Raw genomic sequence first — 27,681 nt, forward strand, 5'->3', positions numbered from 1 at the left:
TGAATGAACGTCTGCTGCCTTTCCTGAAGAAACACGGTTGTTCCGTACTGTTTTGGCCGGATTTGGCATCTTGTCATAACGGTAAAAAGGCCATGGAGTGGTACGCCGCTCACAACGTGCAGGTGGTTCCCAAGGACAAGAACTCTCCCAACACGCCAGAGCTCCGCTCAATTGAGAAATACTGGGCTTTTGTCAAGCGGAACCTAAAGAAGACCAAAAAAACTGCTAAGGACGAGCAGCAGTTGAAGGCAAACTGTTTTTTTCCGGCGAAGAAGGTGGACAAGCTAGCTGTACAAAATCTGATGGCAGGGGTTAAGCGTTATTTCCGGCAATTCGGATTTGGAAAATCGGAATCCTAACTGAATATTTTTACTGAATTTTATACTAATTAAACTTGAAAAAGAAATTTAATTTGATTTTTTAAATAAACGATTTCACCGATTTACACACGTTTTCCCTTGACCAAATTTTGCCCTTTAGGAGTGGGGAAAAGAAGTTCCGCACATTTTTTTGTAAAACAATTTAAAGGAAATAAAAAACAGCCGGGAATGGGGGAAGCCTAATCGCATAGCTTTTAAAACATTTCAAGGAATACAACCATATTTTACATGAGAGGAAGCATTCAGCTGAATCGATGTTTTTCAGAAGTCCGAACAATCCTTATTAGTAAGTCCCATCCTTTGCTCAACGCTTTAATCGGGAGCACAGATTGCTCTGAAGAGCAAGAGCATAGAGCAACATAATTTAGAACTTTTTTTTATGGAATTTTTGTCATTTATGTCAATTATGTTAATTTTGTCAATTTTATCAATTTTGTTGATTTGTTTGGTTTTATCTAATCAGTTAATTTGAACAATGTGGTCAATTTTGTCATATTTTCTAAAATTTTGTCAATTTGGTAATTTCAAACATTTTTTTGAATTTAGTCAAATTTGTTTTTTTTAACAAAAGTGATAAATTTGAGTCAATATTTATAAAAATTAATTCCTGTCTGTCTGTCTGTTCCCTATAGAATCGGTAACTACTGAACCGATTTACGTGAAACTTGGCAGGTAGGGGTATTGGAGGCCGGGGAAAACTTTCTTTTATGGTTTGAGACCCCTCCTCCTAACAGGAAGGGGGTCTCCCGAACAAAAGACAAATGTTTGCATAACTCGAGAACCGATCAAGCAAATCGTAACAAACTTAGCATGGGAGAATATTTGGATACGAAAGATATTTCTTTGATTATTTGAGACCACTCCCTCTTTCCAGTAGAAGAATAAAAAAAGGAGGAGAGACCTCTTTCAAAATTTTAAACATAACTCAAAAACTTTTTAAGCAAATGGAACCAAATTTGGCATGGGAGGGTATTTGGGTACGAGAAATGCTCTTATGATTATATGAGAGCCCTCCCTCATCCCAATGGGGAAATAGGAGAGGGGGAAGGGGGCTTCCTTACAATTTTTTGTATAACTGAAGAACAAATTGTGCAAATGAAAACAAACTTGGCATGGGATGGTATACGATAAATGATTCCCTGAATTTTTGATATCCCTCTCTCTTTACTGTGAGGAGATAGGAAGAGAGAGTGGAGAGGGGGGGGGGGTCCCTGTACAATTTTTTGAAAGTGTTTAAATAAATGGGACCAAATTTGGCATAAGAAGGTATTTGAATACGAGAAATATTTCTACGAATGTTTGAGACCCCTCCCTTCTTCCATTGGATAGATAGTAAGGGTGAAGTGAGGCTCCCATACGATTTTTAATTTTTGTTTCGAGAACAATTAGAGGAAATGGAACCAAATTTTTCATGGAAGAGTATTTGAAAACAAAAAACGAATCCTTTTGATATATAAAACCACAATTGACGATACTGACTGAATACTCGATTTCGTTTGAAGGATAACTTTTCCAGCATTCAAAATAAAATAAAATAAAATAAATTTTTACTTCAAGTCCAATCGTGTTGCAGTCTTCGGGTGAAATATTTGTCTCAACTTAGTCTTTAAACAAATTAACCATAAACAATAATCGGCTAGTGATGAAAAAAGTTATTGATGAAAAACCAGTATTTTTTGTTTCTCCCGGGCAGAAAACCTTAAAATTTTATTTACGTTTGAGACTCAAGCAACCCCTCCCTAAGGTCAGATCTTCCTGAAACTTGGCATGTTACCTTCCGGTAAGCTAATAAATAATTTTAACTTGGAGCGAGTGAGATTTACCATGTGTTATTCCTCCTATACTATTATAAGTATACTGCGGTTCGTTAAAATATTAAAAACTGCAAAAATTACAGTTATGGTAAAGTAGCCATAACTTCTTCAATTTTCAACCGATTTTGATAAATAACCACTTGAAATCTTTGTTTTAAATTGACATTCAAGCGCAAAAGAAAATCAGATCGAGTCTAAAACTTTCGTTGAAACAAATTTTTTTCTAAAAAAATGCGTTTTTTATAATTTTTTATCTCATTAAGTCACTAATATCAACAATACTTGGTTGAACGCAAAAACAGTGTTCAGATGATCGATAGAAAATTTATTCACCTTCAATATGCAAAGGAGGGATTTCAAATTACTGTTGTGCCGTCCGAGATATTTTAATCTAAGTACAAGAACTTTTTTAATTTTTCCGAAATTTCAAATTTGGAGCATAACTCAAAAACGGTTCTACTGATATTTTTTTGAATTTCATTTTCGGATTCAGCGCCCGATTTAACATTAAAAATGTTGGTCAGTTAATCAAGTTCACGATTTTTTTTTTAATTTTGTAAACTAGTGTAATCAATACATATTAAAAGTAATCCAATTTTCCAATAAATCGGTATTTCATCTGCCTCGATTATCCAACCATTCTAACCTCAAACATTGCTCCGCGAACGAAAAACGGCGAAGAAAAGGAAAAACAAAAACAAACAGACGAAACAGCCCGTCGTCACCAGCACAGCTGCTTGTTTGCCAGTATGGTAACGGCAAAAGGAAAACCAGCACGAGAGAGAACAGTTAGGTTTGTGCAAAATACCTAACTACACCGGGTGTGATCCCCAACACTCCTCACAATCACAGAAGAAAAGGGCTCCCCATAATCAACGTATCAATCGCAAAAGCTCTCACACAATTCGGGTGTTCTCTCCTGGCTCCCGCACCCATACCAACAATGGACACGTGTACACGATACACCGAACAAACGAGCAAAAGCACGCAAAACACTTCCTCGGCCTCGCCGTCAAGCCGACACAAAAAAGTGACAGTCCGTCGGCCGCTGCGAGAAGTAAACAACAACGGCAACGACGACTAGTGGGAAGAAGATTTCGGTCGAGGAGATAGCAGTCAGCCGGGAAGGTTCCTATAGGGAGATGTGGACGTGGGGAAGTCTTTTCTTCCCTTTTTTCGATCGGAACCAGAGCGAACGGATTAAAGGGCCCAGGATGGGTTTTCAGGGTTAGGTACTTTGCACGCACTGGTTATGAAGGTAGAGAAAACTTGCACCGGACTTACATTTCGATTGCTAGCTGCCCAATTCGCCATTCACACCCTATGATGTTTGACGTCAATTCGGCTGTCGTAATCGTCTTGGTCGCCTTCGTCGTCGTAGCCTTCAACGACGTTCTTCTCGGTCTTCTTCCGGAGATAGGAAGAAATGTAACACTCGCGAATCACCCTCGAAAACACTCAAAGATGGCACTTGCTGGGTTGATTTTCTTTGATTTGAACAACTTTTTTTTGCTTATTGAACTATTTAGATACTCCCTTATAGCTGAACTTTAAACTATTCCTAGTTATTAGTGTAGATAATCCCTGAGATGGTTGCTCTAGTCGGAATCCGGTCGAAGACACCGGAAGGTCACTCCACAATGGCAGGCAGGTATTCGGTTGCGAGATGATGATGATTGGTTTGGTCACTCCGTGTTACGCACGTACAACACCGTGTCCGAGACGACCGACAGCCGAAGGACCATGGATTCTCGAGTCCACGGGTAGGCCCTACACCAGTGAGTGCTCTCCCTGTGTGTGATTCTTCGCTAAGTAAAACACCCCGCAACAAATACTCTCTCGTTACTAATCTTTACACTTCACTGCTATGGTTGAGCTGGTAGTGTAAAGGCCGTCGTGTGAGACGTGCATAACTTTTTTTTTCTTCCCGGTCGCCAAAGAACAGGCAAAGGCAGCAATTGCTCTCGCAAAAAAATGCCATCACATCAAGTTAGCGGCGGCCGATCCTAAATTTACTTATTGAAACACACAAGTAGGCGACAACGTCTCTCATTCTCTCGAGTTTTGCAAAGCAAAGCAACCCAGAGTAGGACAAGTAGGAAGGAAAATCCATTCAAAATCCCACACACCTTCATATCTAAGAAAGGAAGGATGTAGGTACGCAGCAAATCGCCAAGTCGTGTGTCCCTCAGGCCGCACCACGTGCCATTTGGAGGTGCCCTTCGTTCCCGCCACGTGATTCCGAGTCGGTTACCGCAAATCGACACCGAGCGAGCACCAACACTCGCTCGCAACATTTGCAAACATTATTGGTAGGTATAAGCGAGGAGAGCCAGGAAACAACAAGACATCATCAAAATTAAGCCGATTGTTGGAAAACTTCTACCACCCCAATCTTCCCTCACCTACCGTTGCTGGCCGGCCAACTTTGGGGGCACCCATTTGGTTTGGACTGGCTGGTGGTGGAACCCTTCCATATGGGGAGCAGTTCTTGCGGGAGCAAAACGCACATTTCCCTCTCTCGCGCGCGCTAGCCAATTTTCTCATCATAAGGCCAGCCTGGGCCTACCGCACCGTACCGCGTCGTGGGGCCACACGTGGCCGGCTCCAACCACACAACGACGGGAGGCAAATCCAACCATCCAAGCGAAGGGCAAACAAATCGAAAACGAACGGCCGCCCGCTCCAAAGCCGTAGCCGCCGACGACGGTTGCATAGTGGGTTAATGGTGTGATTTTTCGGAAAGTTTGATATGAGCAACATTTCACTTTGAGGTTAGTTGAAATTCAGTACATATGTACGTACTGAGCTGTTTATCTATAACATTTTCTACCTTTTTTCAACCATTCCTGCTATCATTAAAGTTTTTGTCAGCTTGAACTGCGGGAAAACGGCAATGAATGATGACTAATATTTTGAACTGAGGTTATGTTTTGTTTACCTAATACAGCCATTTTTCAATTTTTTTTGCTTAATTGTAAAGGGAAAAATTCCTTTTCCCACCGGAATGTAAGTTTGGCTACCAAAATTATGCAAAAAATGATCTATTTCTCATATTTTGTTCAATACATGGGTTTTTCTTTTATCTCTTTTCTTAATTTTCGTCTGTTTTTCGTTGCTATCGGATTTGATTTCTATCTTAATAATTTTCCTAACTAACTATTTTGTGTTTTCTCAATTTTTTATCTGTTTTACATCTTTCATTTTTTTCACTTCCTTTCATTTTCATTGATCCTCTCTATTTTTCTGTTCATTTCTCATACTTTAAATTTTTTATAACTCTAACTTTTTAAGCCTTAAGCACCTTTGAACCCAAATCTATCTTTTTTCAATCGGAAACAAAGTATAGGAGAATTTAAATGAATGTTAGAATGTTATATTTGAGGATAAGTGTTTGCAAAAAAGTAATTCGAGTACTGTATATAGAGCTTTCAAAAACTCTTTATTTTGTTTGCAGTTTTCAAAGCTTGTTTTTTGTTAAATATGTGTTTTTGTTTATGTTCCCAGCAAGTCCCAGCAACAAATTTTACATAATGTAAAAATTCATAACTTTATTAAACATGAACAGAAAAAAAAAAACTTCCGCATACTTCCGCACTCATGATATTTTCAATGTTGAATTTGAAAAATTTGTCTTCATTTTTGTGAAATCTGTTCAATACGCCATGTTTTTTTTAATCAGTTCCTCAAAAGAAAGAATAGTTTTTCAAATTATAGTTAAAAATGTTTATTCATATATTTTCATTGATGTAAATCTCGTGGAACATGTATAAAAGTCACAGAGTTATTTTTGAATTTTTAAAAATTAAACACTATTATTTTTTTAAATGTTAAAAAAGAAAACTCTTAGATTTTCAGTTTTGGGTTTAAAATCAATAATTTATTCGAATTGATTTGAAAATTTTTGTTTCAAAATGAACGCTTTTTTTCAGAACTGAGCTGTTTAGAACAATCATGCAGTTTAAAGTATCGAGATTGCTCTATATAAGCAAATCTTATATTTTTAGAGAAAAGGCTTATTGAAATTTTACGATGTGCTCCAAAAAGACGTAAAAATAAGCGAAAAAAAACAGGAGCTCCATAAAATCGTGCCTATGGATGTTTTAGGCTATACAGCACAAATAATCAAAAATGTTTCTAAGTCACCTGGAAAAGCGGCTGATTTATGAATCTTTTTGAAGCCCATTACATAGAAAAACTACAAAAATTTGTTGATGCTAATCTGAATAGGAATCAGTGCAATCACGTGGTAAGAAAATAAAAGGATTTTCATTGGAATAATTTAATGATATTTTTTTTTATTCAATCGGAAGATAATATTTGATGTATCAAGTGGATTCAATACTTATTATCAGAAAGCTTAAAAATTACTTTTTCAAACTCTAATAATATTTTATTAGTCTTATTCCAAGATATTCAAACGTATGACTGAGTATAAACATCAAAAAAAACTTTTAGCCAACTTTTTGTTCTATATACTCCTCTGTGCGACGCTTTTCTAGTGTGGTTAAGTATATCAGGGCACATCTCTACTCATACGGCGAAAGTCTGAGCTGTTCGTTCCAGGAAAGAAGCCGTAGAGCGTATCTGACGAAGCTACGTCAGATACGTTGAACGTTGAACTCGTTCTAGGCGGTCGCAGTGTGTACTCCGAGTACGAGCCCAAACCTAGACGGCATACTCCAGGATGCTACGAACCGACGAACAATAAATGGCTTTCAGTGCGTATACGTCGTCGAAACCTCCGGTGTTCCGGCGCAGAAACCCTAGTGCAGCAAATCCTTTTGCAGAGTTAAGCGCAATGCATTGGGAGAAAGTGAGTCTGCAATCAATTTTCATTCCCAGATCAAGAATAGGCTTTACATTCTTCAAGCAGAAACCTGATAATTGGTAGTCCAAGCTGATCATGTTTCGTGAACGGGTAAATTTGATGATCTTAAACTTTTACTAGCTTTCTAACGTGGCAATGTCAGCTTGAAGGGTGAAACTGTCTACAGTGATGACAATCTTACGAAAAAGCTGCAGATCGTCGGCATACATTAGCGTGTCGGATTGAAGAGTTGCACTGAGATCGTTAACGAAAATTATGAAAAAAAGAGGCCCGAGATGGCTTCCTTGAGGTACACCTGACGGAATGGCAAATGTTCTCGAATGTGAGCTGTTAATTTTCGTGAAAACATGACGGTCATTGAAGAACGACGCAATCCAGTAAAGTGCCCAATCAGGGAAACCTATACGATCCAGCTTTCCAATAAGTATTTCATGCGGAACGCGGTCGAATGCTTTCGCAAAATCAATGTAGATAAAATCGACTTGACAAAGGTTTTTCAGCAACATATACCCGTTCGTGCATCAAGACTTCAAAAAAAAAAAAAAGCGAAATAGGACGGTAGTTTTCCACGCTATGAACATTTCCCGATTTATGGATTGGTGTGATAACGGCAATTTTCCATGCTCTAGGTAACGATCTCTCTGTGATTGACCGGTTTAGAATTCTCCAAATCAGAGCAGCTAAAGGTGCAGCACATAGTTTTAACAATACGGAAGGTATGTTATCTAGGCCAGCACCCTTCGTTGACTCAACAGCGGACAACTTTCCGTAGATTTCCTGAACAGTGAAGTACGGTACAGGCAAGTTGATATCTTTGGATTGTAAAGAGGTAGTTGCTGTCTGTATCAGTACCAGCTGAACAATAAACACTCTGGAAAAAGTCTGCAAACTTATTTGCCGATTCCGTCGGGTTGGAAGCAATGGCACCATATAGAGTTAAAAGCATTAGCAATTAGCAGCAACAGTCATAAAGATCGGCGCTTCCAAAACCAATTCCGTCTTATTTCTCCGAAAGGTCAAACTAAATCAAACATTCAGCTTCAATAATCTAAAAAACCTGCGCTTCCTTAGCCAATCCGTCTTTTTCCAGTGGAAGGCCAAATCAAAACAAACCATCAGCAACGCTCTGAACAATCTGCGCTTTCTAGTCTCTCCGCTTTATTTACTGTAGCTGGAACAATTTCTAAACAATCTGAGTAACAGCTTGCAAATCTGTGTTCATCTTACTAATAACGCCATTGTTGTGATTTTATGATTCTTATGAATCTCAACTCAGAGATTCATCCTGACACGTGTATCACTCACAAGAGCATATCAATAACTGACTTTGTTTCGTTCGTTTTTCGTGTAAATAAATTTACAGCACATTTAAAAACACTTATTGTCATTATACTTACTGTGCACCAGCTCTCGAGTATGTCAATGATGGTTTGTTATAGTACAGTCGCTTTCGGATTTAATTTTGTGGAAAATTTGCAGGTCATCTGACAGCAAAGCCGGCATTCGTTCGGCAAATTAAGCTGTATATCGTTTACAAATATTTAAAAAAAAAATAAATAAGAGCGAGAAAAGTATCGGCCCCACATTGCTACCCTGGGGCACGCTCGATGGATTTCAGAATTCAGTTGACTTAGAAGTTCTTAATTTGACCGAAACTTTATTTGTTCTTAATTTTCGTCTACTTTTCGTTATTATCTTCCTTAAAAGGGCAAACATACTAATTAAGATTTAAATTTAAAAAATAACTATGTAACTTTTTTTTAAAGAGGAAGAATGACCAAGATGGTTAAAACCTTCTATAAATAAACTAAATCCAATCCAATTCAATCCGTTATTATCTGATTTGATTTCTTTCTTATTCATTTTTCGATTTTGTATTTTCTCACCTTTTTCCTGTCTTTCATTTTTTTCACTTCCTTTCATTTTCATTTATCTTCTCTATTTTTCTGTTCATTTCTCTTTATTATTAGGTTGTGTCTTTATTTCCGTTCACTTTATTCAATTTTTATCTTCACTTTCTAAATCCGAAATTTTTTGTCAAGTCCGTTATTGACCTTTGTCAGTACAAATAATATTCCGGGTCTTTCATCGGTGGAAGTAGTATAAACATATCCGAATCTATCATCAAAATTTCAACCAATGATAATAATTTTTATCGGAGGATCCGAGTCTTTCATTAGAAAATCAAAATTTATCCGAGTCTTTCATCGGGATAGGTATATCACAAACTATCCGAGTCTTTTATCTGAATAACAGAAGTAGTTCGAGTCTTTGGTCGAAATAACATAAATTCATAGGAATATCGAAAAGGATTCGAGTCTTTCATCGAAATTCTAAAACTAATTCGAGTTCATCATCGTCCAATCATCATGATAGAAAAATGGTTAACTGATGCATGATTTAATTTATCACTTGATAAATTTTTCACGAAAGAGCTTGTTATCCACTTACCAACTACGCCATTGTCGTTCTTAAAATCAAGCTTTTCGGACTTTTTTTTTTTTCAAATATTTCGATTTTTTCACCTTTCATAACAATCAACTTGACTGTTTATGACATAAATAATTTCAAGTTGTCAGCGTAAGGACAACTCCACATCAAATGAGCAGCAAGTTGATGTCGTTACAGAACAGCGTAAAAAATAAAGGACCCAGATTGCTGCCTTGGGGTACCCCGACTTTGGAATGAAGTCAGCGAATTCAGCAGAACCAACTTTTACAGTCGAGTTTTAATTTAGTAACAAAATTTATATGGAAAATAAAATTTTTCATTCAAAAATCACCAGAGATGTACTAAAGCTCAAATTTCATACAACTTGGAATTTTAAATGTTCTTTGGTTCTTGCAAGACATTTAATGTGAACAAACCACAAGCCTAATCTAACCAAAATATAGTCAATGTTATACAAAAATATGGAGAATAGGCAATACCAAAAATTCAAGACTAACTTAATTTAAAGTTAATTCGAATTTTTTAGACGATTTCATTTGTTAAAATGTCGTCTTCCATAAAAATTTTCATACAAAATATAAACGCGTTGCGCTAATTCAGGAATAATTAAAATCATCTCAAATTTCAGACTGATGCTTGGTGACCCAAAAGGCTTTGAAAAAACAAAGGGCAACAAAAAGTCAATTTTTGCTCCGATCTAATGCGCACTGTTACTTCAACTTTGAACTTCCATAACCTTTGACTCTGATATTATTTCAAACATTGTTTCACGAATTTTGAAGTTTTTAAGTACATTTGTGTGACCAAACCAAAGATACAGTAATTCTGTTAGAATTGGAGTTTTTGCATTTTATCCCGTTTCCCCGAAAACTTTTGGCAACATGAGTTTTTCCCACAATGACAAATACCCGAAATCAAACCCCAGAATAGACCAATTCTCAGATAAATAATAAATGAACCATTTATTTACCAAACATTTTTTTTCCCAAAAAGGAAAAAGTTTACAGATTTTTTCTTCCCAGAATGGCACCCAACTCCTCTAGTTTCTTATTTCTCTTTTGTTTAAAATTTCTTATTTTTTAATTCCATATCATTCGAAATTTAATTTCTAAAATGATTTTTTGAATTTGCCGAAAAAGAATAAAATTTTGAAAATCCATTTTTTTTAAATTAAATGAATACATTCAATCTTGTGGGAAATAGTCCTTCTGGCGGGAAAGCTCCTGGAAAATGGTTCATTTCGATGAAAAAATTTCTCGGAAATGTTTTCTATGGGAATCTGGAATTTAGTACTTTTTGGCGATTGAAGTTCTGGAGATATTTCAAACTGGGCAATTGTTTGAGGAGAAACGGAGTACCGCAATTTGAACTACAATTTATTACGTTTAATTTTGTTTTAATTTCACAGCGTGGTTGTTGAAAAACAGAAAAAGTATGTATGTAATTTTGAAATAGTTTCAACAAAAGGATCAATAGTTATGCGAGGTACAATATTTTAGGCGTGAACCAAATTCTGCGATGTCTACAGAATTTTGGACGGTTCATCGGGTCACACTTTTCAGCCCAGTTCACATGAGGATTAAAAATGAGTAACAATTTTTTCTAATGAAGTCTCAGAATTATGATGAAAATTTTGAAATCGGTTTCTAGAATAAGACTATAAAAATAATATTCTGTTAACCACTAACTATGTAGTTTATTTTAAAAAACATTTTTTTTTCAATAGATTTTTTTGTTTAAATAGTGTAAAATATAAAATAAAAATTTCCAAAAATATGTTTTAGGTTTTATTATTCCTTATTAAATTTTTCAAGCATTAAAATTGTTTGAATTCTTGTACAGTACTAAATTAATACAAAAAATGTGAAAAAAAAACTTCGAGAACATATATGGGCTCGTAGGCAGTAGAGGGTTAACGGTTAACTCTCCCTTGAACTAAATTTAAAAATATTCCAAAGAAATAACAAAAATTGATTAAGAAACTTTTTTCTTTTTTATGGGTACATATTACGAAAGGCCAAAGCAAATCCAACATTCAGCAGCAACAGTTTTAGAAATCTGCGGTTCCCAAGCCAATTCTGACTTTTTCCACCGGGGAGTATATTCAAAACAAATAATCAGCAACAGCCTTAAAAATCTGCGCTTCTTTAGCAATCCCATCTTTTCGACCGGAAGGCCAAATAAAAATAGACACGCATTCTAAACCGATTCCGTCTGTTTCGCCCGGAAGGCCAAATCAAAGCAAACAATCAGCAGCAACAGTCCTAAAAATCAGTGCTTTCCAAGCCAATTCCGGCTTTTCCACCGGGAGGTCAACTCAAAGCAAACATTCAGCTGCAACAGTCTTGAAAATCGCGCTTTTTATACCAATTCCGTTTTCTTCTGGAAGGCCAAATCAAAAGAAACAATTAGCGACAGCAGCCTTAAAAATATGCGCTTCCAAAGCCAATCCGTCTTTTTCCACCGGCAGGCCTAATCAAAACAAAAAATCATATCAGCAGCCTTATTAATAAGTGCCTTCTAATCGTTCGTCTAATCGTCTTATTTACCGGAAGAACAAAAAAATCAAAGCAGCAGCCTTAACAATCTGCGCTTTTGATTCTCTCCGTTTTATTTACCGGAGCTGGAACCATATCTAAGTAATTTGAGCATCAGCTTTGCGAGTCTGTGCTCATCTTACCAACTACGCCATTATCGTGATTTTACTATTCTTATGAATCTTAACTCAGAGATTCACTCAGACACGTCTATTACTCATAAGAACATATCAATAACTGACTTTGTTTTGTTTTTATTGCCTAGTGAGAAAATGGAAATGTGATTTAAAAGGTTTATAAATTGCGTGGAAAAACAAAATTTTTATTCTGAAAGAAATGCAGTATCATTAAATATACTAGGCGAATCTACAAATATTTATATGGCTTCACGAAATCAATCATAAAAATATAATTGAATCAATCATATCTGCAGGTCAATCAACTTTACCCTTATAGTAGAATCTACAATATCTTCAGGTCAATCAACTTTACCCTTATAGTAGAATCTACAATATCTATAGTTGACTTCATGTAGAGTGTCCTATAATTGAGATCAGTTGTAAAACTTTAAGGATTTAGTTTTGATTAAAAAAATCAAATTTTAGAGATGACTGTTTTTAAATCTGATAATTGAAAATTTCAATTACCAAAGAATTCAGAGACTTAATTTAGGAACTCACAGATTGATTAATAATAACAATATTACAGTTTCGAAAATTTTGTAGTGTAGAGGTTGCTGATAGCTAACAGAACTAATCTCAGATGTGGACAGCTTTATGTGTGTAGGCATATTGGAGGCCAGTGATATCAAAGTTTTTCCTCTTAAGAATCTGAGGCGAAGTTTTCGTAGGACTCCAGGTGTGATCTGTTCTCATTGAAAAAGAAAGATGAACAGTGTCTCAATTAATTAAAAATTAATGAGGACTTCAATGTTGGGCACATCGAGATCTGATGATTAATACAAAGAAAAACTCTTGACTTTAACCTTTCACGATCAGTTCCTGTATTGGAAAAAAAAATCATCCCAAATTATTTCTCATTAAGTTAACGCGGGTGACCTTTTCACATTCATGTAACCAACCTGACATGGGTGACATTTTTAATTATCTCGCACTGGTCCATTGTGGACTGATAAAGTTAAAATATAATTATCGCATCCGGAACTGGGAGAGACACATTTCGCGAATCAATGACACGGGACAACCATGCAATCGACAGACAGGTCAATGGGCATTTTTGTGTCATCTTTGAATGCGAAATTTGATTGAACGGAAGTAAGTGAATTGATTCGATGTGTTTTTTTTTCATCCTTTCTGATTGTCCAACTTTTGTGAATAAATTAAGCATTTTCACGAAAATGAAAAAAAAAGGTTCAGAAAGCAGTGACAAATAAAAACCTGTCACTCTTTTCCTTTGAACAAGAGATTGAATGACATTTTCGATTGAAAATTTATTATTTTGGATTTGACAGCTTTCACATTCAACCATACAATAATTACTTCCAATGTGAAATAGAAAATACATGGAACAAAATCAAGACAAAAACAGATTTATATTGATTGCTTAAAAGTTCTAAAATTCAAAACAAATTTAGAAATAGACACGTACTTAAGAGAAAAAGCTCGGCGGAAAATTGAGTGCGTGTATCTTCAAGACGCACTCAAAACAACATAGAAAAATAAGCAAACGGGAGGCAGAGAAAATGAGAGATTCCCCCAGTCAACACAAAGCTTTCGGTCGAAAAAGCTTCCGGCACTTCTTCTCGGCCGGCCATAGCTAGCAATGCGTGCGGACATTTAGGCGTTTTTTTTCCTGTCGACTTTGTTTGTGCTGTTTCAACTGCTAAGTTCATGGAAGTGTTGTGGAGTTAGCTGATTATAGATTCTTTATATACGGAGTAATTTTAAGAAAATGAATATTTTTTCAAAAAAAAACTTCTAATTTCACAATATGTACAGTACAAAAATACGCTTATTTTGATAACTTGAACCTGAGATATCAGTAGATATCAGTTTGAAACCTGTAAATAAAGCATGGATCATCATAAATCTGGACGCACTGTTTATTATACCATAGCGCTCCTAGTTGTCGGATCTGGAATTTTTTGACAGTACTTTGTTCGGAAATGTTTCTTCTATCAGTGCTGAAAATTTCATAACGATTCGTTTTGTTCCAATAAAGTTACATGTAATGTAAGCCGCGAGGCGAAAATTAATTTGCACCCATGTCAAAAATCCGACGTGGTCTGGTTCAAAAACCGTGAAATCTGATTTTTGGCGGCTTCCTGGCCAAAAATTTTACAAAACTACTGGTCGGGGTGATGTCACCGCCAAGTTCAAATTCGTTTTGTCGATAAGTTGGCAAGAAAGTGTTCGATCTGGCAAGGTATTTGCAGCTGCGGACGAAAAACACTGGTTTTTGTGAAAAACAAGACCATAGACTCCGAAATGTACAAGGAGGAGTGCCTTAAAAAACGTTTTTTTCGTACATTAGATCTCACAAAGGACCAGTAAAGTTTTAGACAAATTTGTCATGCTGCCACTACAGCTAGGAGGTACTACAGTGGTATTGGGCCAACGGGTGGATTTTGTCGAAAAGAACATCAACCCACCCAACTGCCCTCAATTCCGCCCTATCGAAAAATTTTGGGCAATTGTCAAGCAGAAGATGAAAAAGAAAGGTAAGACGACTCGAGAAGCAACAGAGATAAAGAGATTGTGGAACAAAATGGCCGCTGAGGTTAATACGGTGTCCAAACTATGGATGAGTGGTTCTAGACGAAAAATTCGAAATTTCATCAAAACAACATCGAAATATTTTTTTTCTTATTTTTCCTTTGAAGTGCAACCCCTACATTTTTTAAACAAATCATTTTTATTTCGTTTACACAACTCCGAGTTAGACCCTTTTCAATACGTCCAGATTTTGCGTGATTCATGCTTTAAAATGTGAAATCTGGATCCAAAAAATTTGAAATATGCATCTCAAATTTGAGTTGAAAGTCCTTCCTACGATAACAGACATTTATTATCAAATTTTGAATTTGAGAACTTCAAATTTGGTACCGCTAAGTGAGGTTTTAAAAGAGAAATAAACTGGAATATTATTTTGTTTCAATTTTTTTTTCTTTCATCCGATATCCACGAGAAGTAATAAAAAAAAAGGCATGGCATAAAAATGGACACCGTAAATTGGGGTGAATGGGGACACAAATAGGAAAAATTGTGTTCCAAATTAAATTTTATAAACGGCTTGAGTTATCTTCAATTCCAAAAGGCTTATGATGTTTTATATCCGTACCAATAGATTTCAGTTAAAAAAATCCGATAAAGAAAAGAAAAATTGATGAGGTAGACAAATTTTTTTTCTAGAAATTTTTGGTTTTTAGTGTGTACCTTCTTAAAAACAATCGATTAGAAAACAGTTTGCAATTTAAGTGTTTAACTGTGTTCCGTCTAAGTATCCTATTGCAGTGATTAAAGGAACTGTAATATAAAAAATAAAATATGTAAGAAATATTAAGCAAAAAAAATTCTGATTTCATTAGTAAAGATAATGATTTCCAAAACCTAAAAATGGGAGAGAATTGATGACAGAAGAGTAAGAGTTTATATTTAAAAGTGGCAACTTGGCAACGCTGAGTGAGAGTTTCACACAAGGGATTGAAATCAAGAGAGAATTCTTTGCATTTGGAGTGGTAATGATCAAAATTCCACAACGCCGTGACGGGTTTTGCGTCCAGAACTCATTCTAGTGTCCTGCGACGTCTTTACTCGGCTAAAATGTCCAAAAAACTGAAGATCCAACGTGTTTTACTGAATCCTCGATTCCCTCTCTCTAGGAATAAAACTATCTCTACAAACTCTACAGAGAGAGAAAGGAATCTCTGATTCTCATTTATTTGACAGGAGTAAAACAAATTCTCTCTTTTTTTAAAAATACGTGCACGGTAAACAAAAGATTTATATTTGTATGATAACTTACCGCTTTTATTAAATAACTATTTCTGAGATTTATGTTGCAATCGGTTAGTATTGTTCTTACAATTTTGCTATAGATACTATACACTACACACAACTGCTTCACAAATTGCAACAATTAGCACATTTTCACTCTCTCTGAGCACTGGTTTCTCTCATTTGAACTCAAACCCAGAGATGCCAATGTGCCTGATTTTTCAGGCGTTGCCTGATTTTTCGAGGCTCTGTCTGACAACCTGATAAGCCATTGAATTTCCTTGATTTTTGAAAATATGCCTGATTTTGCCTGATTTTTTGCGAATGTCGTGAAAAATGGGTAGTAAGGAACTGGAGTAGGTACCATAGCTGAAGTAAAAAAGTGAAAATGTGGCTGAACCAAAGCATTCGAAAGATTCCCGTTATTTTTTATTTAAAAAGAGAAATAAAGGGAATCTTTCGATTGGTTTGATGCAGTAGAATTATTCAACTAAGTAGGCTCACAATATATTACACATATTACACAATATTACAGTGAAAATGTGGAGCGACGACCAAAAAAAAAGGTCATCACTTAGAGCAAAATTTCCGTTAATTTTACATAGCCTGATTTTGCCTGATTTTTATTTCGCCAGTTCCCTGATTTTTGAAAATATATGTTGGCAACCCTGCTCAAACCTTTTAATTTTCTCTCACAAATTGCCACAAATTACCACAAATTCAATCATTGGCTGCACAATTTGTGTGATCATTGACGAATTTTACTCCTTCATTTCAGTTCCCCGGTTTCACATGCTTGGAAAGGAGAGAATGGAAATCAGCTCGAACCGGAATGAAATGGAGGAAAGCTGTCTGCCTGTAGTGATTATGCTTAAATATTGCTGTGATCCGGTTACATTAAAACAATCGGCTCGCAATCAAAACTCCATAGCATTGAATATGCTTCTGAATTCGTTAAGACTTAAGGAAAAATATTATCAAGTTTGAGAAAATTTTGTTTGAAAACTGGTGCTCAAGAAGAAACAAAATGGATGTCTGCGTTTGAACGCAGGTGAGTGTTCAAAAAGTGATGGAAAAATGAAGTTCAGAATAGTAAGTGATGTTTCAAGATTTTTTTAACCTTTTCTCTGAAATGAATCAATATTGGTTGACATGATACGATATTTACATTTTCCGAACTTAAGGTTATACCCATGTGAGGACATTTTCTCAATTGACTCCTTGTGAGGACTTTACTCGAATTTATCCCTGTGAGGAACCCCTAGTGACATTCCCTGAGAGGAACTCCCTTGGAAAGACATCTCTGTGAGGTACCCTCCATGAGAGAAACTCCATTAAAGAACATTCCTCACGAGGAACACCTCTAGGAGGAATCCCCTTCTGACATTCCCTGAGCAGAACTTCCAAGAAGTACAATCTCTTGTCAGAAATCCTCCCGTGACATTCCTTGAGAGAAACTCCCCTAGAACGACATTCTCTGAAAGGAACTCTCTTGGACACAGGACATCCCTGTGAGAAACCCTGGTATTCCCTGAAGACTCCACTTAAAGGGCATTCCCCTGTGAGGAATTCCCCTGTAACATTTTCTGGGGGGAACGGTCATGAAATTAAACTCAAGATTCAGTTTGAGGATAGCAAAAAACCAAGTCCCACTTTGTTAACTAAATTAAGCGCAGTTTTTGGTTTCTTAACGATCATCTCTCCGGAAATGAATAGAAAGTTGAAATACTTAAAAATCTCGAAAAGAAGGTCTGTTTATTAAAATGTTTCAATATGTTTTTAAAGCCCCTTTTTCAACACATTTCTTCTGTATCAACACACTGCATTGAATATTCTGGGGCAGCGCTTCTACTAGAAACAAGAAAATCACATCGAATGTTCAAATGTGGAAGTTTCTTAAGACTTCAAATGTGCCGAATCTATTTTCGTATAATTTCTTGTATTATTTTGACCGGAAGCTGCACATACTTGTTAGACAACACGATTCAGGGACAGAAGAATTCAATATAGGGAAATTCTCCGGTTAACTAACTGAAAAAAAAGACTGAACTATAACTACTAAATTTTTTTCGAGGAATACAAATGACGTCGGATAGAAACTTTTAAGTTTGAATCCTTTTTTTTTAAAAAGTTCTGTTTTCAGCTGATTAACAATCAAAATGATTGATTTTTCATTATTTGATGCTAAAAACAAACAAGCTAAGCTAAGAATAGCTAAGCAATATTCAGAGCTTCGTTCAGCGTTCGTCTTCACTCCCCAAGGAGAACCTATGAATTCTCAAGACCCCCTTCTCTAATTCATTCTTAGTTCTTTATCAACGAAGAGCAACTTTAGCAGAAATACTGCAATGTTCGAAAGGCTGTCTAGGTCCGAAGCTTTCTTCAGTTGAAGTGACTTTGGCGGTGTCGCTTTGCGGTTCAACTGATATCAGCTTCCTTTTTCTTGTGTTCCAGCTGTAGAAATCTAGTTTTATTTATTTATTATCATACAACAGATCCTATATTGATCCAAATGATATTTTAAAATTAAGAAACTAACTACAAATACAAATTTACTCTGAACTTAGAACACTAAGAATTTTTTTAGGAATACAGCCTTCGAAACGTCAAAATCAAAATGCTCTGTGAAGCGGTTGAAAGTCTAAATGACGCCAATAATTGCAGAGTTGGCGCCGTAATTGTTCAGTCTAAGAGGAACGAAGAGCTAAAGTTCCCGATTCCTCAAACCTCGAGGTCGGACGCTAAGTGGAAGAACTTCCAAAAGTGCGGGAGAGTCTATTCTTGATGAAAGCAGATCAGCGACGAAAGACGCACGAGTGGCGGTTCTGCGTCTGCAGTTTATGTGTCGAAAGGCATACCTTAAAAAACGTCGTTGGATGGCTTCGATGAGATCAGAACCGTTTTGATAATATGGGCACCAAACCGCAGAAGCATATTCAAGGATCGATCGAACCAAACTACAGTAAAGACTCTTCAGGCAGTAGATGTCCTTAAAGTCCTTCGTCATGCGGAAAGAAGACCCAGGCTTCTGGAGGCCTTGTCAACAATATAGTTGGTAGGAGTCTTAAAATCCAGTCGAACGTCAGTAATCACACCAAGATCTTCCACGTGTTGAGTTCGAGAGATTGCATCGTTTCCAAGGAAATAAACGGCTGGGGACGGGCTTCGTTTGCGGGAAAATGATATTACTGCGCATTTACTAGGGGAGGAGCGGGCTATATGCGCCTATTAAGCAGAACACTGATTTAATCAAATATCACATCGAATATGTGTACAAAAACTATATACACGTATGCAGGTATCTGTTTTCTATACATTGGAGTAATTTTTATGTTAAAATTTTCTTCTGTTTCCAAGAAAATGATTTTATTATAAGTGTTGTTTAAAATACCGAACCTCAAACCGTGCGGGCTAAATGCGCCTATTTATGTTTTGAACAAAATTTCTGTTTTTTGGGCAATATTTCCGTATAATTTCATTGAAACTGCTAGAAAGTAATAATTTCCGTACGACAAAGCTGAAGTTTCATAAAAATCTATGCATATTATAATTTGATGGAATAAAACAAAACTTAGGGTTCCCATACTATGGAGGCAGTTCATCCATGAGAAAAACTTTATCAAATCTGTTTTTAGATCGTCAATTCTCTCTTAAGATGTTATTCAGAGCTTAGATTTGAAGTTTCAATGATAAAAATCATTTATTTATTCTATTTAACCTGTTATTTTAGGATGGAGGCATTTTACAAACATGATGGGGGCATACAAAAACACTCTATTATTCTACTATATAATCATTATTAAACCTCCACAAAAGCTGAAATATGTTTGATTTCTTAAGTTCATTTGAGTGAGATACAAAAACCATCCTAGTATTTGTTTTAAGCTTCTTTACGTATAATTTCTAAAAGTTGAAATATTACATCAAAATGTTTCAAAACCTTGTACGATTTTTTAAATTTTTTTGAGTTTGTAAATTCATAAAATTCTTTCTTGCCTTATGTTCTAAGCGTATCACCCTCAAAATGCATTGGTCAGATAAGCTGTCTAGTCAGCCATTTCATCAAACCGCCGTAGGGTCATTTAACCCGATAGGCCCATTTAGGAAACCTTTCCCCTACGGTGTAAAGGTAGGCGATTGGCATCACACCAGGAGGCAAAAAGGTTAAACTAGTTCTGCAGGAAGTTCACATCTTCGAGGCCATTGATAGAGTAGAACAGCTCCAAGTCGTTGGCATACGCTAATTTTGGTCCATCGAGAAGTTGCAGCACGTCATCGAAGTAGATCAGGAATACTAATGGCCCTAGATGACTTCCCTGAGGCATGCCTGATGAAGCTGAGAACTGCCTGGGAAAACAGTTACCTGTACGAACTGTCAATTTACGTTCAGTTAAGTAACTGCGGAACCAGCCAAGAAGAGATCCACAAAATCCTAGACGTGCGAGCTTTCCGATTGCAATATCATGATTCACCGGCAGACAGATTGGTGTAGATGGCATCAGTTTGGGATTTCTTTACAAAACTTTCATGCACAAACGAGGTAAGTTAGTTGTAGTTGAGCGTTGAGGCATAAGTCCATGCTGGTCGATGGAGAAGTTATGGTTGCAGAACTTAAAAATGGGATCTAAAACAACCCATTCGTAAAGCTTTGTCATAGAACACAAAGGTGAAATTCCACGGTTATTATTGACATCTTTCCTATCTCCCTTTTTATGAACCGGGAACATGTAAGCTTCTTTCCACAGTGAGTGGAAGGTGGCCTGGTCAAGCTAAGCTGGGAAGATAAGCCTGACCGGAGTTAGCAAAACAGGCATAAAACGCTTCAGGAAGGTAACTGGTTTCCCATCCGGACCTGTAGAGAAGGAGTTTTTAAGCTTAGTGGAAAAAATTTAGAGATGGTGGTATCCTCAACTGTAATACCGTTTAAAGAAAAGCCCAGTGGTGATACACTCCTGATAGCACAATCCACTTGATCGTCGGTTATTGAAGATGGATCAAAGATGCTCGAGAAGTTATTGGCAAAGAGATAGCAGATTCCGAAGTCAGAGTTCGCCATGATGGAACCCAGGAACATGCAGGACGGTTTTCCAGGTTTATTTCGCTGAATTCTTCCAGAATGATTTTGGGCTAGGATTGAGGTTTTGCTGAATTCGTCTAAGATGGTTTTTATAGCAACGTTGACTGGCTTTTTTATAAGCGGAGTTGAGTTTGCGATATTCTTGTTCGATACGGGACCACATCAGCTCAAGATTATGCCAAGATTCATAATCGATTAGCAAAGCTCTGAATTTGGACCCAACCACCTGTAGTCTTTTTGCTGTTGCGGCTCGTAACTTACGGGGGCTTCGATCACAGCGAAACATTAAATAATCGGGCCCAAAGATCAGGTTGGATAGAGAGCGATCGTTCAACCATGTTTCGGTGAAGGTGATGATATCGTAGCAGGAACATGAAGCGAGCAGATAATCAGTCACGCAGGAATTCATATCACCGACATTCTGATAGTAGATGTTGATGAAATCAAGCGGTTCTGTCACTGAAATGGAGAATACCATCACGCGGAGGAAGGCAGTCAGGAGCATCGTACTTGCCTGGCAAAACAGGCTGGAGAACCCCTATGCCACAGACAAGCTCAGAGCCGAGATGACTGGTGACGCTGGCAGGAATCAGCACAGGGGTCTCCATAAGGCCCGATACGTTGCGTCCCGGTGATGAGAACTCAGTACCAGTCGTGATGATCGTGGGGTGCGATGAAGAACAAGTTGGATTACTAGTAAGCGCAGCTTGGTGATAACCAACGAATGATGTACTGTAGGGCGGAAATTTATCACGCAGAAATAATATTCCAGATGATGTAGAATACTTGCCTGAGTATGCAGGCTGGAGAACCTGATTGCCACGATTGATCTCAGGGCCGGGACGACTGATGATGCTGGCAGAAAATTGCACGACTGAGTCGAGGGGCTCTGAGGTCTCCGTAGTGCCTAGTTCGTTGCATCCCGAAGTCGAAGCTATTGCCGATAAGACAGTATCTCCCAGGTGTGGTAGAAAATCGATAAATCTGTCGAAAGGCAGGAATACATCAGGCGCAGGAATCGCTCTCCAGTTCGATGAATACTTGCCTGTAAGGGCAATCTGGGGAGCCTCATCTCCGTAGTGCTGGCTTTGTTGCGCCCCGGAGAAGAAACCCTTGGAGACGCTGACGGGTTCAGTTCGGACGACGAGAAACACGGAAATTTTATGTTTACTAAAAGCATTCGATGTAGAGGCCCTCAAGGGCCCGCTGTAAGAGAACGTCGAGTCTACGGTTATGGCGGTCAATGAAGCGGCGTGACTGGAGTTATCGAACCACCTGGTGACGAAGTTGACATTAAAACTAGGATAATAATGAAGAACTGTAGGTGTTCAAGAGCCTAATCGTTTGAGAATACCTATCAACACCTTCAGCATTAATTTGATGGGCGTCAAGAATTTAAAGATCCAACTCCCCTGAACTCAACCCGAAAAAGACAACACCAACTCCCGGAAACGAACTGTCAATTGCAGGTTGGGCCCCTTTCGATTTCCTTTTTTTTTTTGATTTCCCGCCCTCCAACCTATTCCGAATTCCGCAACCGGCCACGCCACGGTTCACCGACTGTTGTTGTGGGCACTCACCCAGTCGGTGATGTTCCGCCGAGGCGATTATTTTCCATTCAGGTGAGAAAATCAACACCACCAGAATTTGAATTGGTTTCTGGGCTACCCCGGCCGGCGCGAATGCATTGTTTAATCAATATTGCGTTTTACAGAAATGGGAAAAAAATTTCACCCAACCCTCTCTTCCAATAACCAATCAACCAAAAAAAAAAAATAACATAACGGAACAAAAACCAACTTCACCATCTGGGCAGGAAATGGACAAGCCACTGGGCGAAAAGTTGCCACCGGAGGGAAGGACCCGTTGAACAAAATACAAAAAAGGACCGCCGCGCGCCTCGGTAAATATTTCGATCCAAAAGGTTATTTAAACCTGCAATTGCATGTTTATTACGGGTGAACAGAGCCCAGCAGATGACATACGGCGGCCGCCCACGAAATCGTGAATCGGGATTGTGGATTATTTTGCCGCCTTTTAACCGAAAATGGCCACACACCCGGAAAGTGATTTCGGTTTCATCGAATCGAATCGAATCGATGATGATGATAGGGTCTGGACTGGCTGCCATTTTAAATAAGCGGTTTTCACGGATGGCAGCAAATTCCGAAACGGGAGGGCGGCCCCTGTTAAAACGGATTTGCGAAATTGAAGTGACCGGTTTTTGTGGGTTTTTCCGTTGTCATTCCGGGGTGATTTCTGGGGGCTTAACGTTGGCATGTGTTTAACCTTATTTTTAACTTCCGCCTTTTGGCTGCCGGCATAATATCCGTGGAAAAATTATATGATAAACCAAACGTCTCACCCGACCAAATATGGGATGCGTGTTTGTGTTTCGGTTGCACACGATTCGAACTTTCTCGTGTGTTTGGTTGGGGTTGTCTAACTCGCGCCCACAGCGCTAAGTGATTGGTCATGGAGCGCTGAAAATTAGGCATGGAATAGTTTTGACATATCCGTGAATTGGTTTTGTAGATAATTTGCAGGGAAAACCCCGTCAGCAAGTAAGATAGAAAATAGAAAATTTGTAGCTAGGATCTTTCCTCTATCTCGATAGAAAAAATAGAATACCAAACTGGCAGATTTATATTGTAAAAGTATAAGAATTGATTTTCTTTCCACTCATTAGGGTATGCAACCCCAATTCGATCCATATCCAGAATAGAACGCTTATTGTTACTGTTACTATTCCAGTTACTGGTTTTGTTTGTTGGAGAGAGACCACTGCGGCCAGTTGTTAGATCTTTTTTAGCACTGCTCCGTGATATTTATTTTTACTATATGCTTCCAGATACACTGCCACTATCGATAAGTGCCAGGTGAACATTGGTTGAACACTTGATGAGCACACACATATGTTAGAAACTAAGTGCAACCTTACGTTACCTTATTTCACACAAGAGATCCCAAGTGCAACGTTATGTCCGCTCGAAAGATCCATCCATGTCTATAAACTCAAGCATGCAAACTACCAGAAGAAGCAGCTAGCCTGCTTTGAATGCTAAAACCGACAAACTCCAGAAGAAGCACTATTAATGCGATGACCGAGATTCGATCTCATGACCTCTGGCTTAAAAGACATACGCTCTAACGTCTAAGCCAAGGCCGCTGGCGTAACTGTTACTGTTACTGTTACTGTTACTGTTACTGTTACTGTTACTGTTACTGTTACTGTTACTGTTACTGTTACTGTTACTGTTACTGTTACTGTTACTGTTACTGTTACTGTTACTGTTACTGTTACTGTTACTGTTACTGTTACTGTTACTGTTACTGTTACTGTTACTGTTACTGTTACTGTTACTGTTACGGTTACTGTTACTGTTACTTATAACTGTAATTGTAACTTTCAAATTAACGTAATGGTACAACAGGTTTCATTCTTCGTTTAATCTATTATATAAAATTCTCTTGTAACGGTGTTTGTAGTACTACTCCTCCGAAATTACCCAAACGATTCAAATGAAATAATTTTTAGAATATTCTGTAGGCATGCGAATCGGTTTATATCGAATAAAAATAACAGAAAGTTGCATCAATTGTCCGTAATAATTAAATTTGTAGTTTTTTGAATGAAATTAAAGTCATGACATCCATTTTTAGAGATTTTCTTTACTTTGGGCGCCGAGCGATTTGTTTTTCGTCTCCATGGTCGTCCAAGGCGTCGCAAGCAAACGTCGAGAGAGGATAGTAACCTTGCATAGCATACTGATTAGTTCAAATATTTGGGCGCGCATTTCTAAACCAAGCATAATTTCAATACATGTGGTAACGATATGAAGCCTGGATGTGTTTTTTTCTTCTTGATTCCTACATCATTTGTACAGCACATGGTAATTAGTGACGCCTTGATGTGACCCCGATTGATATTTTACCGATCAAATCTAAACGATTTAAACTATTTAAAAAAATAAAACCATTTTGAGTTCGTGTTAATTAAAGATGGAATTGTTCTATGAAATATATGAATTTAGTAATGATGCATATGAAATAATGGTTTGACTCTTTGCGGACATTTGAAAAAAAAAATGAAGAGATTTACCTAATATTTTTACAGTCCAATACGCCTAGAAACATTTTTCGAATATGTACAAATGTGCTTAACGGAAGATGTTTAAAGCGCCTTTAAATTAACAGAACATCAACAAAATCCGTTGAAAATAAACAGACACATGAACTGAACAAGAGCCTGTCCTTTAAAATGGGGTATCTAGGATTGATGTTTAATTAAAGGCCGAATTCAAAGAACTTTTTGTTTTTTTCCAAGCGAAAGTGAAAGTTATCACTAAAACAAGAAAAAAAATTAATTGAAAGGTACACTAGAGCAAGTGTAAACATTCAACATTTACAAAAATGTATACATTATTTCTTCATTCATAAATGGTTGGGCCCTAATAAACAATCTGACTAAATTAACTCATCTTTTTTCAAATCATTCACCGAAAAACTGTTTACAGAATCACTGTTTGTTTACACAGAATTCAAGTACGTACTTATCATAATCGTGTGTTTTGTTTAACATATTTTGGCTACATAGAAGAGACTTTAGATCCGCTTTTTTGTTGGAATGTTTTTTTGTAATTGATATTCCAGAAGCATATTTTTTTGATAGCTGAAGCAGATTTTTTTTGATAAGTTTTTCTAATGACCGGAGAGTGTTGAAAATGATCTTAACTCATGTGCTCATACGGTGAAACAAAATGCAACGCGCCGTTTAGCCATGAAACATATACCTTTTTAGATTTTTTTTCTCCAAAATGATCAGAAAGGGTATCCCGAGTGTTAAATCTGCAGCAGATATTCAAAATAATTAAATATGTCTTTGTAAATGATGGTCTTATGGTAAAACAGTATTCAATGAAATTAGAGTACAAAGCATTATTTTATTCTGGAAAAAAACTGCAGATATATAAATGAAAGTTGAAAAAAAAACAAACATGAACATTTTAAAGTCTTTGCACTGACGCATCTTAAAAAGAGCAATGTGTTTTCAGTTGCATCCATAAATTGGACAAATGTATACTTAGACTAGCAGACCCGGTAAACTTCGTCTTACCATGTTAAACTTGGCGTCAATTTAATATTTTTTTTTTCGCTGTTTGACTTAAAAACAACATCAAGTCTTGAGTTGTTAATCGTATCGCTTTCTTGAACATGTCCTAGTTTTTTAATATATCCATCTTTTCCGTTTGCTCGAATTGTCCCGCTCAATTATATCGGAATCAAATCTAGGAATTTTAAATCAATTCCACGGGTCTTTTCATAAATTATTAAAAAAATCTCTCCTATCAATTTTACATGCATATTACATGAATCCTTTACGTTTACTTTTCTTTGATTCGGATGCTTTGAATATTGGCGAATGAAATCAGGTAACAGCTTCCCGTTGCAAATTCGATTTTTTCAGCACTCAACGCGTTGCAACGTTACCATCAAACTTGGCAAGCCTCTTGCTTAAAAAAAATCTACTCTTTATAACTTGTTCCATAAATAACATTTGTGATTATATCTATGTTTTAATTATTGTATACCATTTAGTTGATTTTCTCCGCTTTGCTCGAGTTCACTTCAAGCTTTATATCGAAATCAAAAGTTTCTCATTTATTGGAATTCATTGCATATGAAACTTTATGGAAGAAGAATTTTTAATATCGGGGCAATTTATGGAGTTTTGCCCAATATTCTGCCTAGCGCAGCACTTTAAGCTCCCGAGTAGCTTTTGATGGTATATTTTTTTAGAACTGAAGAAATAAAAACATTAGATAAGATTTTTTACAAACCATTTTCAAGCAGCTTCACTTTCCTCGCCTTTGGAAGCAGTGGTTTTTTATTTCCATATTTTCATCAAAATCATGTTGAAAAAAAAAAGTTCGCCCTTTTTTTTATTTGTTCGAGCAAATCATGCAAATTAAATCAAGAAGACTTTATTTATTGGGTTAATGTTCAAAGGAATTTAATTTGGTTTTGAAAGGAGAAAATTCATGTTTAATTTTTTTGTTATTCAACCGTATTAAAGCATTTTTATTTTCATTTTTTCCTTAAAGACATACCTGCCAATTTAAACCATTGTTGTCTGATTTAAAATTTTTCTAAACAGTGTTGAATGTGATTTGCGATTCTATTTAAGATTATGTGATATTTTCAAGATTCAATAACATTTAATTGGAATGCAGGTTTTGAAAAATTAAATACATAAAAAAGAACTAATCTTTTAAGGCTACGATCATTTCATTCTTTTTTCTGAAAATTTTCATGTACATTTACCTCGAAATTTACCTCGACATTTAAAAATTTTAAATATCCGCTTCAAATTTAACACTCGGGATACCCTATCTGACTATTTTAGAGAAAAATTGGTATATGTTTCATGGCTAAAAGGCGTGTTGCCACTTGTTTCACCGTGTGAAATGACAGGAGTTAATATTATTTTCAACACTTTTAGGTCATAATAAAAACTTATCAAAAAAAAAATTCTACTTCTGCTATCAAAAAAATTATGCTTCTGGAAAATCAATCACAAAAAAAATTTACAACAAACAATCGGATATAAAGTCTCTTCTATGTAGTCAAAATTC

At 36.7% G+C, this 27,681-nt stretch overlaps 1 protein-coding gene across 10 annotated transcripts in view; it reads right to left on the reverse strand.

Moving 5' to 3' along the window:
- Positions 1-27,681, reverse strand: part of LOC129740357 (sex determination protein fruitless) — a 761,972-nt gene that overhangs the window by 403,076 nt on the left and 331,215 nt on the right. Inside the window, exon 1 of one of the 10 annotated variants that reach the window (XM_055732015.1) lies at positions 3,479-4,060. The exons of the other annotated variants lie outside the window; for them this stretch is intronic. Within the exon in view, the coding sequence (XP_055587990.1) occupies positions 3,479-3,480 (2 nt within the window). The 5' untranslated portion in view covers positions 3,481-4,060. Of the gene's footprint in view, positions 1-3,478; positions 4,061-27,681 lie in introns of those variants that run through there. 10 annotated transcript variants of the gene reach the window in all.

Source organism: Uranotaenia lowii, chromosome 1 (assembly GCF_029784155.1).
Source record: "Uranotaenia lowii strain MFRU-FL chromosome 1, ASM2978415v1, whole genome shotgun sequence".
Taxonomy (NCBI): Eukaryota; Metazoa; Arthropoda; class Insecta; order Diptera; family Culicidae; genus Uranotaenia; species Uranotaenia lowii.